The sequence below is a fragment of the Gobius niger genome (assembly GCF_951799975.1).
Source record: "Gobius niger genome assembly, chromosome: 14".
Taxonomy (NCBI): Eukaryota; Metazoa; Chordata; class Actinopteri; order Gobiiformes; family Gobiidae; genus Gobius; species Gobius niger.
The window spans coordinates 28,396,541-28,417,219 of record NC_136865.1 but is presented as its reverse complement, the minus strand read 5'-3'; the positions used below and the strand labels follow the sequence as shown (position 1 = coordinate 28,417,219).

Genomic DNA, 20,679 nt, shown 5'->3' with positions numbered 1-20,679 from the left:
AAAGAAATAAAAAATTTAAATGATATCGAATGAAAAAAAATATTAAAATAAAATGGCATCTGTACAATTTTAATATAACTTCTCTTTTAAGTTTAGCCTACTTTAAATGAGTAAATTAACTAATTACAAACCAATCTGCTGTGAAATAGTAAGTAAGTTGAAGAAAATGCCTTGTACTCGTATCGGTATTCGGCATCGGCAAGTACTTAAATCAAAGTACTTGTACAGTTTTAAGAAAAAGTGGTATCGGTGCATCCCTATTTGAAAGCTAAGACCTTGTAGTTTCTGAAAATAATGTGTAAGACCTGTGTGAGTAAAACACAACTTGCAGGTGGTGAGTGGCAGGAAACTGGTTAAAGCTTTTCATGAAACTTTTGCAGCACCTAAAGAACGTCTCTGTGTTTGTATGTTCTCCCGGTGGGTAGGGAAAGGCTCTATCCCGCACCTCGGGGGTCTCCTACCCCGGACTCCCCTGGAGGAGATTCTGAAACAGTGGCTTTCACTGAGAGAGGAGAAGGCCATCAGTGACTTATCCCACCACGGGGACAGCTGAAAAATACTGAAGGGATTATGTGAGAGATATTGCCGTGAGAGCTAGTTTTAAATGCAGGAGTATTAGCATTTGTTCATAAGAGAATGGATATTTTGTTCAACGCAGAGGAAACGTTATTACCAAAATCATTATAAGTTTGTAACTGTTGAAATTTGTCTCTCAAACCTTGTATTTTGTGGACAGATTTCTTGTATCCTTAGTTACCGTCACCTTATTCCCACCTCTGTTTGCCGCTGAAACACAACTCGAGGCTAAATTTAGCATCAGTGAGATCCAATATTTCTCATTACACTATCCCACACCTCTCCCTTACTCTACATACACACTAAACTCCTCAGATGACCCTATGAAATCTCCCACTCTCACCAGGAAAGGTTTATCTCATGTAGAATTTATGTGATGTTTTGATGCGCTCTTGCCTTGACATTAAACATGACCTTACGACACGCATTACACGGCGCGGCTCGGAGCGGAGTAACATATGTGGAACGGGGATTAGGTGTAAGGTTTCCAAAAACTGTTGGATTCTGTAGGTCACAGTTATAACCAGTCCGTACATACCGACCCATCAACACGGTGAGATCCAGCCTCTGCTCAGACGAGTCTGCAGAGCACACCTTTAACCCAACGTGACACCGATGAGAAGGCCGAGTCAAACGGGACTAAGGCAGGCGAACCACAGATCTACAGCGCCTCGGAACAACCATTGATGAAGATGATAATATTTATGATGATCAGTGTTAATTTCGTCGACTGAAATATTTCATCTTAATTTTAGTCAAAGTGATATTTTTAACTGAAACTAAAATTAAAGGTTTTCATGAGACTAAAACTATGACTAAAATGTCCAGATATTTTTAATAAGACTAAATAAAAATGAAAAGGAGAGACTAAAATCATCCAAACTTCTAATGACCGTCTGACAGAGTCTCATATCATGTAAATTCACAGCCAAAGGAACAGCTCTCAGCTTTGTTCATGTGGAGCAGCTCCATGAAGCAGAGGAACAAGATTAAATATGATTATGACGAATATTATAAATGCCATAAATCATTTATAATAAATGTACTTGCAATTTTTTTGACTAAATCTCAACTAAAATTGAATTACAGACTAAAACTAAATTAAAATATGTTGTCAAAATTAACACTGATGATGATGTTGCGGCCCATAAGACAGCACAGGGTGAAAGGGGGTGAAGCCATGACCCTAAAGCCGCAACAGTGTATCAGGGCACAGGCAGCTTTGTGTTGTAGTTCTGGAGACTTTTATGACAAAATCCAACAAAATTCTGCAGCAGTCATTCACATTTTAGCTCTAATCATTTCAATTTGTTCCGTTGGCCCTCTTCAAAATGTGAGTGACCTTTCAAAAAGCCTTTTGAAAGCTGCATGAGTGGTCAGCACGGCGACTTTATTTTCCATCACCCTGGTCTCTGGGACGCTCCAGGATCAACTGTTTGGAAGGTTTTCGCTGATGACGGAGCCTCTCACCAGAAAACCTACAAAACAACTGATCCTGGAGCGTCCCAGAGACCAGGGTGACGGAAAATAAAGGCGCCATGCTGACCACTCATGCAGCCGCCGGCTCACTACAAGGTCAAATACGCACAAATATATTAAAATAATAATTATAATCATCATAAAAAGTTGCATAATGTACCCTTCAGTTGAGATTTTGAGGACCTTTTAAAATGTTTGCATATTTTGCTCCACTACATTTGAAAGAGAAATATACTACTGTCTACTATATTTCTACAAAGGCTCCAAAGTGAAAAGTAATGCTTATAATGCACACTTCTGAACAATAGGTGGCGCTGTGCAGACGTACTGTCAATGGCAATGTCTCAGAACACGAACGAAGGTTTGTCTCTGGAGTTTTGCCGCACAGATGATTTTCATGTTTTTGAAGGAACAAAACTTGTACTTTTTATTTCACTTCTGTACTTTCCCCAAAGAAATAATTTACTTATATTGGAGTAATATTTCACCTGAAGTATCTGTACTTTTACACAAGTAATCAGTGAAAGTCAATAAAATGTCAAGCTGTAGCGACTCACTTTCTCAGATTCTCTCTGAGCAAAACTGGCTCCACTCTGAGGAACCGGGTCCAGAATCTCCAAACATCTAACGCTTATTATGTGAAACTCTCTTAACGTAAACACATCAGCCGCGTCAAAGCGGATTGGGTTTCATTGTGAGGGTGCTTGTTATTTACCGGTGGCTCAGTGAACATTCCTCTAGGGATGTGTCATGTCACAGATACTTATGATTACTGCGGCAGAAGTGGCAGATGAATTGACCGATCACAGACTTTAAGAAGAGTCCACGATTACAGCATTTAACAAAGATTACAAAATGTTATACAAATGAAGATCAGAGTTTGTAGATGGACATTACACTCTCTGAGTTCCTTGATTTGATTCAGCACAGATACTACAGGTCAAACATTACTCCAATACAAGTAAAAGTTGCTCTTTCATATTATAACTTAAAGGGATATTTCAGGATTTTTGACATAGGGCCTCATTTCTGAGTTATCCAGAGTGTTGTTGATTTCTGGAGATTTTTTAAGAGTTTAGTGGTGCTAGGCTAGTGCTAAGCTAGTGCATGTCTATGGTAACTAGTAGCCTGCATTAAATATCTCTTCAAAATCATGGGCTCGTCCTACAAGCGTTGCCATATCAACTCCTTTGTGAAGTCCACGTGTAGTAATGGCGGCCGCAGGTAAACAAACTACTGTAGATCCGGTAACCGAGCAGATCACTCCGCTGCTGCGTAGCTACAACCAGGAAGCTGATGCTGCTCAAATATAAGTTATTTTAAATGCAAAATGGTTATATTTCAAACATTATTCAGTCGACACAGACATTTATATGGTTAGCCTGGTGTTATAAGTGATTTGCCTCAGGTGCTCTGTGCTTGGGTCAGACTGTTTTTAATGCAGGCTACTAGTTACCATAGACATGCACTAGCCTTGCACTAGCCTAGCACCACTAAACTGAATAAAAAAATTAAAAAATCCAGAAATCAACAACACTGGATAACTAGGAAATGAGGCCCTATGTCAAAAATCCTGAAATATCCCTTTAACGACATTTAAAGGTGCATCATACAACGTTTTTGTGGAAAAAGAAGTTGATATTTGTGCGTATTTGACCTTGTAGTGACCCAGCAGCCTCTCACCAGAAAACCTACAAAACAATTGATCCTGGAGCGTTGTAGAGACCACTGTGACGGAAAGTAAAGGCTCCAGGCTGACCACTCATACAGCCACTGGGTCAATACAAGGTCAAACACGCACAAGCTTCAATTTTACAATTTTTTTTTGCATTACAGGTTGCATAATGAACCTATAAGGCCTACATTTTTAATACCTCGCTGAAACCTTGAAATAAGCCTTAGGGAACATAAATTTGTAGCTTATAAAATGCAAAAATTGCACCCGAAATCCCCCTCTGTACGGAAACATGACAGGGGCAAAACCTTCTTACTTGTTTGACCACTGCACAGCGCCACCTACTGTTCATAGCATCATTAAGCTTTTAACTCCATTTGAGATGAACAAAACAAATGAACGTTTTAGAAATGTAGTGGAGGAGAATGGATTTATCTTTCAAATGTACTGGAATAAAAGTACTACCCAAGCTCCTCAAAAACTCTACTTTTACTTCAAATATTGACTTAGAAATGCACCAGTTCATTACATTTAATACTTTAGCTTGTTAATATCCGTGCTTTTCAATCAATTTTTGCATTAGCCACATTCATGGGGCAGCACAGGACCAGGATCTGCGCCCGCGATGTGCATTTTTAGTTTTAGCGATCGTGGGAATCGGGAAGTAGATGGAGACCAGAAATTTACAAACAACAATGTCTATATTTTGTCACTTGCAGATTCCTTGAGTACAACCATAGTTACAATATAGCGCGAGGAGTCACAAGGACACGCTAAGACAGAGCTTAAGAAATGAGGCGAGGGAAGGGGGGCAAACAGGTGGCCAGGGGAAAGCGCAGGAAGTGTGTGCGCGTTAATAGGAGCGTGCACGGCGAGCGCGGGGTGAAGGAGGCGCCCGCGGCTGAGCACCTGTCGTGACCCCGTTGTTTAACATCCGCTAATAGGTCTTTATCATGTTGACAGCGTGCATAAGGTCCAAAACACGGGACTAAATTAGCAACATGCATTGTTACACCGTTCCCCAAACACCGAACGACACACTGGTTTGAACTAAACGAAACTAAGAGAGGAGGAGGAGGGAAGATTTAGCCTGTGAAAGGAGGAGAAAAGTGCACGTAAATCTAGAAAATCAGAATAAAGGACTGACCAGAGTTTGCTTGTACCTCAGAGCCTTCCTTTCCGATGCATCTGCGGCCATTGACACGCTGTCACTAACCCAAAAATAACCCGGGGCGCTCACCGCGGGTCTCAGCGTTACCGCACACACATATCAGTCGCACACGTAAACCGTCCGGACACTCGCAAACAAACATGATCTGTCTGCAACATGCGACGCAAGACTGCCAAGGCCAGAGGTTTCCTAAAACCGGGGGTTTCCTTTGGTGCAACGGACTAGAATTTGGCATATTATTGAGCACATTAGTGTTATAATCTAAATCTTTAATGATTTATTTAAAAGTTATCCAGTGTTTCCCCTTTAGTATGGGAGACGTACAGGCAATCAGGGACATTTCCTCTGTACTAGTAGCAGCCAGGTACATTCTTCATTTCCATGCCCAAATACAATATTTTTAAGGCCACAGGAACATGATCTTTTTACTGCCTGACCAAAAAAGGTCTAGATTCAGCAACACCAAAGAATGTGCCCAAAGAATAAGATCAGCTGATGACCTGAACTTCCTGAATGACCAGGTGATTCCATCTTTCCCTGATGGAACAAACATATTTCAAATGATAAGGTCCAAATTGTGAAAGAGTGGTTTAGGGAGCATGAGATGGATCGGCCGCCACAGAGTCCAGATCTTAACCCCATTGAGGATATCTTTGTGCTGGAGAGGGCTTTGCACAGTGGTCACACTCTCATCATCCCATCCCAAAAGGGAAATGAATGCAACACTGGATCTTTTGACATTGCCGAAGCTTATTGAAACAAAGCCACAGAATAATCAAAGCTAAAGGCTGTCCAACTTCTTTTTTTGGTCGGGCAGTGTGTAGCATATTGGACTCAAATATAGTGTTTGTATTTTTGATGAACATATGGAATAAAAAGACAATCGGGGTTATCTTTAAAGAAATGCACATTAAATGACTGCTGGAATCAAATGTAATGTTTTTTTAATAGCATTTGAGGCCTTAAAGGAACAGGCCACCGTTTTTTTCCATACTGAGATATGTTCTTACCTGAGCTTAGACAAGTTGATGCGTACCTGTCTGGTCTCTGTGTGTGCCCTCAGTCACGCACAATGACAAAAGATGTTGTTGGCCTCTCCCAGCATATTCCTATAGCTCCAAACGGGGGGTGAAGTTGGAAGCTACCACACTCTTCCATGGGCACAAAGACCAGACAGGTACGCATCAACTTGTCTAAGCTCAGGTAAGAACATATCTCAGTATGGAAAAACATGGGCTGTTTCTTTAATTTACATGTACATGTAAACTCCACACAGACAGGGACCTTCCAGCTGTGAAGAAAGTACTAACCGCTGTGCCACCGTGCACCCAATTTTGCAATAATTTATTTAATTACTTTTATTGCCCCACTGAAATTCGTTTTTTTACTCCCAAGATTGTATTGCATTTCAATAAAAATATTGAAAATTGAAATGCAGAATGCCCTCCTGGAACCGCCACCTTAACGTGGTGGAGTGGTTTGAGCACCCAAATGATCCTAGGAGCTCTGTTGTCGGGGCTTCGTGCCCCTGGTAGGGTCTCCCATGACAAACAGGTCCTAGGTGACGGGTCAGACAAAGAGTGGTTCAGAAGCCCCTTATGAGAGACCAACAGGCCCGGTTTGAATCGTGAGGCCGTCCTTCTGTGGACCCACCACCTGCAGGAGGAGCCATAAGGGGCAGGTGCAATGTGATCTGGGCAGCTCCAACAGCTGCTCCCACGACCCGGCAACGGACAAGTGGAAGAAAATGGATGGATGGATGGATGGAAATGCAGAATCCTGAGGGTAATTTGGGAAGATATTGGTTCAAAGACGTAATAAATGTGTGTGGTATAATTATTAATTTGAAAGTCATCCATCAATCACACACCGCCCTCGAGCGATGATGTAACTTTCCCTAGTCCACTGACAGGACAAAAGGCTCCTGGAGAAACTAATGTTTTTACAGTGAAACCAGCCCGGTGCGAGGCGTGTCCCAGGCCGGAGGGAGCAGCTAATGTCAAAGATCACACTTATTCAAAGTCCATTGGCCTCTCCTTAAAGTGTCAACACTGGCACTGGCCTGTCTTTAATGTGCGGCTGCCATTATCAACTCTGTTCACACTTCAAACACCTGAGCTGCTCCGCCAATTTACTGATCAAACATTGACACGCATAGAAGCGGAAATCATGGGCTGAAATGAAAAAGAGCCGTGATCGTGATTTGGGATCGCAATTATTGTGTGTAGAATGTGGACAGCAGTGGTAGAACATTTATGTGAGTATTTCCACAGAAAGTAAGAAATAAACATATATGTTATATACATAGATAAAATAAAAAGCTGTAAATCATCTGTAGATTCGTACCATTATAACTATATCCCGAAACTCAAGTACCAGGCACTGGAGATGTAAATGTTGTTTAATGAGGCTCTGCTGATGCTGGCTGCTGGTGCAGGTGGAAAAGCTGACAGTGGAAACTCTAACGCTGTGGGTGTGGCAAACCTGACAGATAAAACACGAGCACGACAGAGCAACAGGTCTGAGAAACGCATCTGATTTTACTCTGACGAGGGACGAATCATGACAACATGGGAGTCACATTTTCTTTGCAATGTTTTGGTTTGTGACGAGGAATTACATGTTCTGGACAAACTTAAGAGAAAAAACTGAACAGACCGATCCGTGCAAGGTAAGAGGGGGGTATTTAGAAGCACATTTACCCAAGTCCTGTTGGAAAGAGTGAATAAGTGGAATGCAGAGTAGAGTATTACAGCTAGACAGAGCTAAATATCCAAAATACAGTATGCAGATAGAGATTTATGACCTTTATATCCACATATTGGATTCTATTTAGCCTGTTCCTTTGATTAAGCCTCTATAAACCATAAGACACTTGCCACAGTCAATACCATGCACTTTTAAAAGTCAATGAATGGCTATATCGTGTTATAAATCAATATGTGACAGACAAACTGTATATTTTTTGGGCTCAATATTTATCAAAAGTAGATTCTATTTGTGTTAATCCCTTTCTTGTTTTTGCTACTCATGTGTTATTGAAGATATCTTAATACTTTGAAAACAAGACACTGCAGTGATTTCCTTTTTTTTTTTTAAAGTTAGTTCCAGCACTACAAAAAGTAAATATCAAGCATTGGCTTAAATGCCTTGAATTGAGGAAATGTATCTGGTTTTGAGCGGTTTTCACTCATTTAGACACTTTTCCTGATCGGACCAAGTTTACTTTGCTTGTTTGAGGACATTTCAGACCAGTTCTAGGGTTTTCTTACCCCATTGGCAAAGAAAATTACCTGAAATAAGGACAAAATGCATCGAAACGAGTCTCAGAACATGTGAAATAATCTAGGACAAATGCCCAAGAACTTCTTAACTAGTCAAAACAAATAAAATTTGGATTATTATGGTCAAATTGAGATGTTTAAACTGATCTAGTTAATTTCTTTTTGCAGTGAGTGTAGTGGCATAAAACGGTCTTCAAAAATATAATTCATTGGAATATATACTGCTATACTATACATGTCAAACTTTACATTTTGTTATTGCGTATTCCTGCCAGAAATAATGAAATAAATACGCTTTACTAGAGCAACATCCAAACCCAAACAGCATGTTAGTTTTGCCGTAATTGCAGTTGAGGCCTTCGTGTTGACAGTATCACAGATGTATTCAGTCCGTCTTTAAACATGCGCTCTCCGTGTTGTGGGCCGCTGAGGCGTGTTTTGCCTTTAGTCGCGCTCTGACACCCGGGACGTTCTCAAGGCTCTTAATGAGAGAGTAAAATGCGGCGGAACTGGTTCGGTGACATTTATCTAGTCACCGGGACACAGCGTGAGCCATCGGTTAGTCCTCGAAAGACAGGACACACTCACGCCACGCCAGTCGTACGGTTTTGCAACAACAACATTAGCCTTTTTGAGTTGCACTTTCCAGTTTTCACCTGGAATAGTGTAAATATTGATCACTGAACAGCCACGAGTAGATTCTTATTTAGCCGGCTTAATGTCTAATGTAGAGCTGCTCGATCATGGAAAACAATATACAATACTGGCTTATACTGTATTTCATTTTATTCTTTATTATTGGGTGTAGTATTTAGAACAGAAAAATCAAGTAATTGTAGTTTAAGCGTATTCAAGCCTTTAGTACAAAATTCTAGCAATGTTCTCACCTTGAAAACAGAATAATATAATTCAATAGGGTTGAGGGATTTTATGTATGAGCCACGGTGAGACAGCGCTTTCCCTGCAGAGGATCTGATTGGCTGAGGGAACGGTCACACGAGTAAAACTATTGTCAGCGTTTGTGACTGGGACTTATGCGTCACTATGTTGATGTAGTAATAGATACTTAACACATGACAGCACTTGACATACAAGCCTGGATGACAGAACGAGACGAGGTACTATTCGTTTTTTATTTTAATGGTTGGTCAGTGTATTTTGTTTTGACACAAACGACAAGAGACCGATTTATTCTAGAGATGGATTGAATCAGTCTATGTATTGTATTGTTGATACGGCTGCACGATATATCTGTCTTTTATCCGTTTTGAGATTTACAATTTATTTTTCACTCATAGCCTAAACAAAACTGCATGGGAACTTGAAAAATAAGTTAAGTTTAAAGGCCACTGAGATATGTTCTTACCTGAGCTTAGACGAGTTGATGCGTACCTGTCTGGTCTTTACACGTGCGCTCAGTCACGTAAAAAGACCAAAGATGTTGTTAGCTTTTACCCTCTCCCAGTATATGCCTATGGACTAAAACGGGGGTCAATTTTCACCCTTAAAGAATTCAGAACTGAAGTGCTCCTAAGGTGTTTTTACGCCTTATAATGTAGTCCCCCTTTCGACATGTTTAATTCTGTGTAACTATATTGGATCGTGTAACTACTCACATAACTGCATTGAAATAGGGATAACGTGGAAGAGCTTGGTCGCTTCAAACTTCACCCCTGTTTGGGTCCATAGGATTATCCTGGTTGAGGCTAAATGCTAACAACATTGATCTTTTTGCGTGACTGAGCATCAACTTGTCTAAGCTCAGGTAAGATCATATCTCAGTATGGGAAAAACAATGGCCTTTTTCTTTAAGTTTTTATAGTGTTGTTCCATTTTATAATACTCCTGTTTGTATTGATGAGTTTTGGTGAGTTATTCACTGCATACTAGATTAGTTTAGATCTCAATTTCAGCAAAATAATCCAAATTTTACTTGTTTTGACTAGTTAAGATTAGGTTGGGCATTTGACCTAGATTATTTCACTTGTTCTGAGATGTTTCTGTAAGTTTCTCTGCCAATGGGGTAAGAAAAATGGTCCTGTCCCATTGGCAGTTTTACTTTCTTATTTCAAGCGAGATTTACCATTGAACCATCTGAAATGTCATCAAACTGGCAAAATAATCTCCAAAATTATTGTCATTTTGGACTTGTATTTTTAAGACATTTTCAGACTGCTTTTGGACCCTTGCCCAGTTGTGGCTCCTTTTGGTGTAATCCCAGATTCACATCACCTAAACAAATACCAGCGGGACTTTTTGACCTACTGTACACTTCTTGCTCGCAGGCTGATTTTACTGAATTGGAAAAACTCATTACCTCCCTCTCATTCGCAGTGGATCGAAGACATTTGATATTTCTTAAAAATTGAGAAGATCAGACATACCCTTAAAAGCAGTGAAGCATCTTTTCAGAAATCTGGCAACCTTTTTTGAAATATTCTGAAGAAAAACTTGATTTGGTTTTGTGAATTTTACTTGTGGCATTGTGTGAGTATTATCGTGTGTGGTTTTTTTTTTTGCTTGTTTGTTCGGCTTAGTTTGTTTCATGGGGAGGGCTTGATTTGACGTTTTGTGTGGGTTATTTTGTATTATTAAACAAAAAAGTATAAATAAAGTTTTCAGATCAGGAAAAAGGTCTAAATGAGTGAAAAAGCCTCAAAACAAGAGATATTTCCTCAATTCAAGTCGTTTAAGCCAATGCTTGATATTTACTTTTTGTGGTGTAGCTTTAGCTTTGGGGCAGTATCGTCATTTTAAATGTGTTACAATAATGAACTTGACTTTGAGCCTTTTTTTTAATCTGGTTTAAATTTAATGGAGCAGTTATTTTGTATCACATTTTTCTTATATCGTGCGGCGCTAATTCTTGGTTTGAATCCAGAATTATTCACAACAATCGAGTGTAGTTTGCATATTATACAAAACGGAAACTAATCTTCTCACTGTTATTTCCATATGGCTTCTGTTCCCTGAGCCATTAGAAGTGCCTCGGTCAGATGTTCATTTGTCAACACTCTAAAAACATCCCTGTGTTGGTTCAACCCAAAGCCCCTGACGACATTTGTTAAACAAATCAGACACCGAAGGCTCCAGTCGCTCAGAGATGGCGGCATTTCACTCTCAGAATTGACGCTAGCTTGAAGTTGCACATGCAGAAATAGATTGGATCGAGGCCAAGAAGTACAGCACAAGCGAGTTCTACTAAACGTTCAAGAATTTGCAAACGGCACAGAAACTCCAATCATGCGCCACCGGCTTCATTTCACCATGTGTTAAGATTGTGAAATGTTCTTTAAATAGCTTAATAGGAAATTAACTGAAAATATTTAACTCCCAGGGATTAATATGGTCTGAATATGGCAAATCTGATACAAAAAAACATCATGTCATCATATTTGTGAGAATGCCATTTTTGTTTGCTGCTAGTCCTGATATTGAATTGATTTATTTCGTAAACTCCACAATGTGAATATTATTTGCACATGACTATTGTGTAACTCCATTATTGCCTTGTTGAGAGCTGAGGTTTTGGTCGCCTCCATAAAGAGTTTGTGTGGTGGCAGAGCAGGTCTTAAAGTCTTTGGGTTCGGTGCTGAGCAGATGTAACTCTGATCTGTGTGACTTATGTTGATCTGTGTCTCCTGTTCATTTACAGCATGTCATCCAACACCACGGAGGACTGCGCATCGGACGACCGGCTCTGCAGTAAGGACTCTCCCCATATCTCCCAAAACCTCATTCAAAACATATTTAAAGGGACTATACAGAGTTTAGAAGTGTTACCATTATTTATTTTCCTCCCCCTACATGTTCAATGTCCTGATGTGTAGAATGAGCCCAGACCTGTTCACCACAACTGCCTCTAAAATCCTGCACTGTCACTAAAAACGGTGTTACTTGATGTATGACCTGAGGTGGCAGTAGTGAGTACAAAATGGCCAACTTGCGTCTAGCCCCTTTAATACAGAAATTAAAACTTTAAACTATTTTTGTCTATAAGTCTCAGCTCAATATGTCCTCAGTTGTGTGCTTGTATGTTACTAATATTGGTTTTATTGTCGTCTTTATACATGCCTTTTAATCATGTGACTTTTGTTGTTATGGCGGCCATTTTGAATACCGAAGTAGAATTATGCAGGACTACAACATGTAACATATATAACAATATCTCTACTCAGGCTATAACTGATCGACAGCGGCATTTTTATGTACTCGTAATCAGAAGAAAACAGTAAAACCACAGCCCCCGAGACACACGTTTATGTGAAGAAACCAGTAAGTCATTGTTTAAGATGTTAGCATGCTACCGGTTAGCATTTAGATTCAACAGCTCAGCTCTGACCTCCCCAAGACAAAGCCCTGAACCACACTCCAAACATCTAGCCTTGGATACAACATGTGACAGAGGTCAGAGCTGAGCTGTTACTGTAGTATTTCCTCAGTGTTCACAGATGTGAGCCACACATGTGTTTAACGTGTTGAAGCCATTGACAGTTGATGGACAGTTGCTAACCGGTAGCATGCTAACGTCTTGAGCAGCTTAAACATTGACTCAGACTGAGACTCTGTTGACACAACAAACTAAAAATCACAGAGAAAGGTTTTCTGTTTCCTCTGTTTAGTCTGAGGAGTGAAGCAGATCTGGCTCGACAGATATATCTGGTAATATAACATAAACGTGCACGCGTCCCTGGGCCGTGTTTTTACCGTTATCTTCTTGAGCAATGATTACGAGTCGAGTACATAAAAATGCCACTGTCAATCAGTTGTCTTTCATTTCCATCGTGAGTAGTGATACTTCGGTATTCAAAATGGCTGCTGGAACTATGCGTGATGTCATTGGAAACGCATGAAGCGTTTTTTGAGCTATGACGTCTATACATTAATATGGGTAAAATTGGACAAAATATCTTGGAGGCATAATAAAAAATAAATACTTGAATAGAGCGCTATGACTTTCTGACTAATTAAATAGGCTTGATAAATGATTAGTCAGTCACTTCCCTATCCTTTCACTCCGTTCTTAAACCACAATAAAGCCAACTTGAACTTGTAGTTGCATGTAATTACAGCTTTTATAGTGTAATTGTTTAGGGTTTCTACAGGTGGCAGCAAGTCAAATTTAATACTTTTTAATGCCATGGCATATTTCATTTTGTAACATTTGCAAACATTCGATCAAACAGGGGAATGGGGGAATGGGAAAATATTAAAAACTAAACTGCAGGTGATTTAGTTAGTTTAGTTTAGTGTTTGCAGTAAAATAGTTGAGAAATGTCATTGTTGAGGTTCCTCTCTCTAAGGGAAAATGTAGATTTAATGCCAGTTTGAATCATATTTAATGACTTTTAATGCTTTTTAATGCCCCACTGAAACCCTGTTGTATTCATTAAACTGTAAACATGTAAATTGTAATTCTATTAGCAGTATCTTCTGATTTGTCAAGGCTTGTTTACAGCCAAATCTGAGAAAACAGATTTATAAACCCTCCTAGCTTCCATATGCAATACTGGTATTTACACAACTAAATTCAGTTGTACTTCTACAATGCAAATGGGAAGTTATACAAATTCAAGCTTAAAATGTCAGAGCAGCTCAACCGCAGAATAAGTGGAAAAATGATTTATGGCAAACGCTGCATTGTTCAGCACCACACCAAAGAATGCACCGAGACCAGACCTGGACAGGCGCAGTAAAGTCATCCTGTTCAGTCGCACGAGTTATGAGGAGGCGTGAGAGCGTCATTTTTCAAACATGAGAGTATTCTGGACAAAGGTGAACATTAGTGCACACATGGGTTGGGTCGGAAGAACTGGCTCCAGATTTATGAAACCACAGGCCACAGACGTGTTTAGGATTAATATCATTAGAGTAAGTTTCAATTAAGATTCACAAATGACCTGCCACATTCAGGCTTTGACGTCTTGATGTTTTGAATCCATCATTGTCGCTTTCTTAAGGAACCAGGCGCCTGTAACAAGTCTAACTTAAAAAGAACTTAAAGTATTAGACTAGATCAGTTAGTATTAGTCCATATAAACAACTGCATAATATGTCACTAAATGTATATAACAAAAAAAAATGCTCAACAATACTCCCCACCCAAGAATAAAATAATACAATCTGTGAGTGGGCTCCTCCCCTGTAACTCTGGGAGCGTGTGAGCTGAGACATCACCAGCTCGTTCGTCTTTGATCACATGACGTCAATAGAAGTTATTATTTAAAACAATTAAGCCCCATTAGACAATTTGCTGCACAAAAACATTTATCTGTGTCTGTCTGATAATTAGGAGCACATTTTGTTTTCGTTTGCTCTTGATGTAACCTGGAATGTTCTACAGTGTGGCGTAATGGCTTTGTTCTTGTGTGTTTCAGTCACCTTAAAGCATGAACTGGCGATAATCGTGGTCCCGGCCATCCTGCTGTTTCTCTTTTTGCTTTTTATGCTGTGCGTTTTTGTGCTGACGTTCTGTTGTAAAAAGAAACCGTCCACTGCCAACTACAATCATCCAAGTTACCAAGTAAACCACCAACAACAACAACAGCAACAACAGCAACAACAACAACAACCGCAACATCATCACAGCCGTCACCGTGACAACCACAACCCCAACCATCACCGCGTCAGCAGGCACCCCAACCACCACCCCAACCATCACCGTGACAACCACCACCGGCAGGAACGGCACAGCTCCCCTCACAGACACAGCAACAACAGGCAGCGGAGCCACCTGCAGGGCATCGACGGTGAGGGAGAGTCCGAAAAGAAATCAAGAAATAAACACACGATCGGAGCTACATGATAATTATCATGACTGAGCCAGTGATGTCAACATGTTGAAGCAGAGAGTTTAAAGTTTTGTTTAACCTGTTACTCCCCCTGATCAGGGAGTTAGGGTTAGGGTCAGGGTTATGATTAGGGCTATGATTCAGAACGGCAAATGTGATGCAAGTTTCTTCAGTCACACAGATCTCAGACATAGTTTTAGAAACTAGAAGGTATTGGCTTTTAAATGAGGAATCACACTGGCACAAAGGCTTTAAGGGCTCTAAAAGCTTTGAGATTTGGACATCATTGCTAACCCTAACCCGGCAGAAAACAGGTTACGGAGTATGTGTTACGTCAGCGATTCCCAACTTTATTTCAAGATTCAAGATTTTATTTTTATTTGTCAAACCATGTGAATGGTTTGAAATTATGTTTCTCTCATCCTTGATTTTGGAGGGGGGGAGAGGGGGAGGAGGGGTGGGAGGGAGTTCAAGTAGTTCAGCTTCCCGATGGCCCTGTGTACGAAACTGTTCCTCAGTCGACTGGAACTGACCCGTAGATTCCGTCTTGACATGCTGTGGTCACGAGCCCCACCCCAAAACTGTAGCCTCCACCAATGTATCAAAACATTAAAATAAAGGCCAATTTGCATTTATCAAAATGAAATAAACTGAAAATGTAGTTTTAAGCAACAGTAATACTTTCTCTGTCATATTTGATGACATTTCTACCATTTCATTTGCTCAAATAATACCTTTTGGCATGACCCTCTATAATCCTGTTTTGATCATATGTCGTATCTTTCTCCGTTTAGCCCCACATGGGATAAACCCTCTGGAGCACGAGGAGGTGCCGATGACAGTTCAGAACTCTGCTCAGACAAATGCAAAGCCCAATGTGGCTGCAGTACCGCGGCAGACCTCAGAGAGTCCTCACAGAGCCTTCAGTCAGATCGTGGCTCTGCCCCAGACTTTCTTCATCAAACCAGACGACTCTATGTCTCTGTATCGGGCGCAGATGGACCGCAAAGATGTGGTCCTCCGAGTACTCAAAGGTACGTGTATTCAATGTTCGAAATACTTCACTGTTAATCCGTTAATAATGTTTCCATGTGTATTGTTTATTTCATGTCATATTTCTTCATTTTTTCACCTCTGTGTTGTCGTGTGTCTCAGATTCGGCGTCAGCAGCGGACCGGCAGCAGTTTGTGGGCTTTGCGTCGTTCCTCTCGGGTCTGGGCCCTCACCCGTTCATCCCGGCGCTCCTCGGAGTGGTCACCGTGCAGCCTCCGCTCATGATCGCCATCGAGGAGCTGCAGCACCGAGACCTGCTCAACTTCCTGTGGAAATGTAGACAGGTACAACTCACCATACGCATTATCCCAGCAAACTGAGTTATAAAAACATTAAGTAAGGAGGTTTTTTAAAGTATCAAAATCCTTTCTTTTGTCCCTACTAGGATAACTCCGAGCCTGGATGTGACATGACAGAGAAAAGGATTTACATCATGGCGCGACAAGTGGCTTCTGCTCTGGTTAGTGTTTAATGTGAAACCTTTTCTAACGCCTGAGCCTCCCAAAAAAATAAACTGGTATTCATCAATCAGAGAAAACATCTTTAGGAATCTGCAGAAACTACAAAAAAACATCGTGAACCATCATGGCGGCACGGTGGCGCTGCAGTTAGCGCTCATGCCTCACAGCTAGAAGGTCCCGGGTTCGATTCCCACCTGGAAGGGGCCTTTCTGTGGAGCTTGCATGTTGCATGACTGCGTGGGTTTCCTCCGGGTACTCCGGATTCCCACCACTAAAACCATGTGCAATAAAATCCCCTCTGAGGCCCGGACTCCCCTGAAAAAGAGATGCTTAATCTCAGTGGGACTTTCCTGGTTAAATATAGGTCATAAAAAAAATAATAAATAAATAAATACAAAATCAAAATAAATTGTCCTCGAGGAAGAACGGTGTTTAGAAAATAATCCTGAATGACTGTGATCGGCGCTCACATGAACACTTGACAAAGTGAAATAGGAGAAAAACAACTGTACAACTCAGGTGTACAACAATGCAGAGAGAGAAACAAGAGAACTCTAAAAGGCTGTGTGGCCTCACTTATCAGTGAGGCTAACCACAAAAAGGTGTCAATTTGCTCGGGAACATTGGATTCTGGAGTAATGGAAGAAGGTGATGTGGTCTGATGAGTTCAGACTTTCCCTGTTCCAGAGTGAACTGAGAGCGACAGGTGAAGTGATGTGATGTACCCATCATGCCTCGTGCCTACTTTACAAACATGTGAGGGCAGTGTTCTGACCTGGGGCTGCTGCAGTTGGTCAGGTCTAATAAAAATTAAACAAAAAACTTTATGAGCTCGATACTGTGCTGCTCCAAACAATGTTTCTTTGGCAGAAGTAGGGGCGAAATGGCTCTTTTAAAGGAAGGTGGCAGACCCCTGAATTACAGCGTGTGACCTCTCTTTGTGGCAACTCTTTATTTATCAGGCAGAGTAATTTTTGCAAATGAAAATGGATCACGAACATAAACACCTGTCACGCACCTTGTTGCAGGACTACCTCCACTCTCAGCAGTGCGTCCACGGGAACGTGGCGGCCCGCAGCGTGCTGGTTGGGCAGGATCTGACCGTGAAGCTGTGGGGCCTGGGCTCGGCGTATCGCAGGGTGCAGACCCACTCCTCTGGGGCTGTGGGGACTCTGGGCTCTACGGACGCCATGGAGCTCAGGAAGTGGCAGGCGCCTGAAGTCCTGGCCCGCACCGCCATCAGCAAGAGCAGTGACGTGTGAGTGAGACCTGCTCGTATAATAAACAAGCAAATAAATACTGTACATGGACACACTCTTTTAGGGAACTTTTGATTGGATAGTAATTCTTCTAACTATTTGTTGCTTCAAAACAGTAAAGGGTAGAAAGTTTTACTGCAAGTTGAGTTAAAGCTGGAGGTCTATTATTTGTAATAACATTGAAGTATCTTCCTTTTTGCAGATGGTCGTTTGGGATTCTGCTTTATGAAATGGTCACACTAGGTAGGTATCTGAACATTTCACTATGCAAAATATAATTATTTAAATAAAATGTGTCACAATTATACATTAAATTGTTTCAGGAGACCCACCCTTCCCTCAGATCCTGGCCACAGAACTCCTGCAGTATCTCCAAAGAGGGAAGTTCCTCAGGAAACCAGCCGCCTGCTCCAACACACTGTAAGAAAGAAAATAAATATGTATTTTGGACAAAGTTATGGATTAAGAAAATCAAGCAATGGGACTATTTTACAAGAACTGTGGACTCGAATGAAGGTTAACCTCTTAACTCCCGCCTGAACCGAGAGGAGCTTTTTCCTCACGTCATCCGATTTTTTTTCCATCATTTTTTTGTTGTGCATTCAACTCATTTTTGTAACTTTTTTGTCATTTTTTGTCACATTTTGGTCATTTTTTCGTACATTTTTTCATCACATTTTTTGTATTTTTTTTGTAATTTTTTGCCATTTTTTAAATAATTTTTTTGTCAAATTTTTATCACATTTTTGTAATTTTTTTGTCATTTTTTGTCACATTTTTTAATCAATTTTTTGTTACATTTTGGTCATTTTTTTGTTACATTTTGGTCATTTTTTGTAATTTTTTGGTCAAATTTTTATCACATTTTTGTCATTTTTTGGTAATTTTTTCGTCAATTTCTTGTGACATTTTTGCCACTTTTTCATCAATTTTTCGTCACTTTTTTGTCAATGTTTTCTCACTTTTTTGTCACATTTCCATCATTGTTTTCGTCTCAGTTTTGTTGCTATTTTCACAGCTTTTTTCTCAGAAGCTTTTGGACTGGGGTAAAGCCAAACTAGAGAAAATGTGCTCGGTTCAGGTGGGAGTTAAGGGGTTAATGCTTTTTATTGACATTTAAGCCCCTATTTTCGGCACAGTTAATTACTTCCATTTAATTTTTTTTATTCATGATTTTTTTAATGCCATGCAAAATGATACATGAATCATATTAATTGAGCTAAATATGAGGCAAAATGAAGCTAGCAAAACCGTTAACCAACCAACCAACCGTTAACAGCTAATCTTAACTGATGTTCGTAAAATGTTCTTTAGAGTTGGGAATACTGACGTTTTTACCTGTACTTATTCCAGTTTTTCTCTGATAAAATCGTGCTGCCAGTGGAGTCCTCAGCAGCGGGCCTCTCTGCCCGAGCTCATCCGTAAACTGGAGTCTGGAGAGCGGACAGCAGAGGGCAGCGCGGTGCTCAGAGTCCCGGAGCCGCTGGAGGTCGGACAGTACCTGCGGGAGGCGGGCTACGGAGAGGCCTACAACTACGCCGTCTTCTGATAGGCTCGAAGGCCTGTCAATCAATATAAGAAGGCGGGACAATGACGAATGCCTTATTGCGATTGGCTCAAAGGACTGTCAATCAACGTGTACGATATGGATTGTACAAATTCTGAAGGACTTGAAGAAACTGCTCTTGCTGCTGGGACTGAAAAACTATATTTTCTTATTTCAAATTAATATATGTTTTGTATTTCTTTTTAAAGCACTTTAAGAGATAAACTATTTTGAAGTTGTTGGGCAGGTGTAAATAAAGCCTCATTTCTATTTATAAAGTTGTGTCATAAGCCAGGCCACTGCAAATTGCCATTGGACAACACTCCAAATGCAGCTTTATTAAGTTAATATTTAAGTTTGAGTTTTGGTTGGGGTTGTTAAGGTTGGGGTAAGTTAAAGGGATTTTGTTAATGTTTAGAACAATGTAGGGGCAGGAGCTTGGCAAAGATGCATAATGGAGCTTAACCCTAGAACACTATCGCTCAAATTCAAAACACCATCACTGACGACGGGTGATTTTTACCCGAGATAATACACCCGATAAAAAGTACTTGTCATCAAAATCTATCCAAACATGACAATGCATGACACATTTGAGTCGTGTTCTTTGATATCAAACTGTGTCATGTCTAATAAAATGAAAGAAAAGTATCATGAGGGGACCAGATGAAAATGTTTCAAAATTGGCACAAACAGCCTCAGGAGAGAGAAACTACATATATTGAATGTGTAAAAATGACCAAAATAAAATAACTGTGTTACTCACGTGCTGGGAGGCCAAAGTCACCGAACTCTGCGACAGGCAGTGTTAATTTCGTCGATTAAAATATTTAGTCTTAATTTTAGTCAAAGTGATATTTTTGACGACTAAAATTGGACTAAAACTAAATTAAAAGTTTTTCATGAGACTAAAACTGTGACTAAAATGTCCAGATATTTTAGTCGACTAAAATAAGACTAAACAAAAATGAAAAGGAGAGACTAAAATCATCCAAACTTCTATTGACAGTCTGAAAGAGCCTCATATCATTTAATTTCACAGCCAAATCGACAGGTCTGAGCTTTGTTAATGTGGAAGCAGCCATGAAGTCGAGGACTACGATTTAATATGATTATAATGAATATTATAAATATAAGTCGACTAAATTAGTCTTAATTTTAGTCGACTAAAACTAGACTAATTTTTTTTTTTTTACTAAATCTTGACTAAAATTAAATTACATTTTAGTCAAAAGACTATGACTAAAACTAAAATAAAATAAAATATGTTGTCAAAATTAACAGTGGCGACAGGAGCAAAGCTGTGGTTGAAGTCGCAAAATAAATATGGCAGTCCTGAATGTCAACCCTGAAATGGAGCGAGATTGCCTGATTAAATACTTAC

At 40.2% G+C, this 20,679-nt stretch overlaps 2 protein-coding genes across 2 annotated transcripts in view; one reads left to right on the top strand and one right to left on the bottom strand.

Annotated features, from left to right (window-relative positions):
• LOC306973413 (chloride channel protein-like) overlaps nucleotides 1–4,928 on the bottom strand; it is a gene marked incomplete at its 5' end in the record, with an annotated part of 50,373 nt that extends 45,445 nt beyond the window's left edge. The window contains one exon of the mRNA XM_079570339.1: nucleotides 4,878–4,928. Coding sequence (XP_079426465.1) covers nucleotides 4,878–4,928 — 51 coding nt within the window. The remainder of the gene's footprint in view (nucleotides 1–4,877) is intronic.
• Nucleotides 4,929–11,841: 6,913 nt separating this feature from the next.
• Nucleotides 11,842–19,486, top strand: styk1a (serine/threonine/tyrosine kinase 1a; the record flags this gene model as incomplete). Its single annotated transcript, XM_079570337.1, has 9 exons — nucleotides 11,842–11,890; nucleotides 14,563–14,934; nucleotides 15,771–16,010; nucleotides 16,132–16,313; nucleotides 16,415–16,489; nucleotides 17,519–17,748; nucleotides 17,952–17,992; nucleotides 18,073–18,169; nucleotides 19,103–19,486. 9 exons carry the CDS (start codon nucleotides 11,842–11,844, stop codon nucleotides 19,296–19,298), a joined length of 1,482 nt encoding a protein of 493 aa, XP_079426463.1. The 3' UTR covers nucleotides 19,299–19,486.
• Between the last annotated feature and the right edge of the window lie 1,193 nt (nucleotides 19,487–20,679).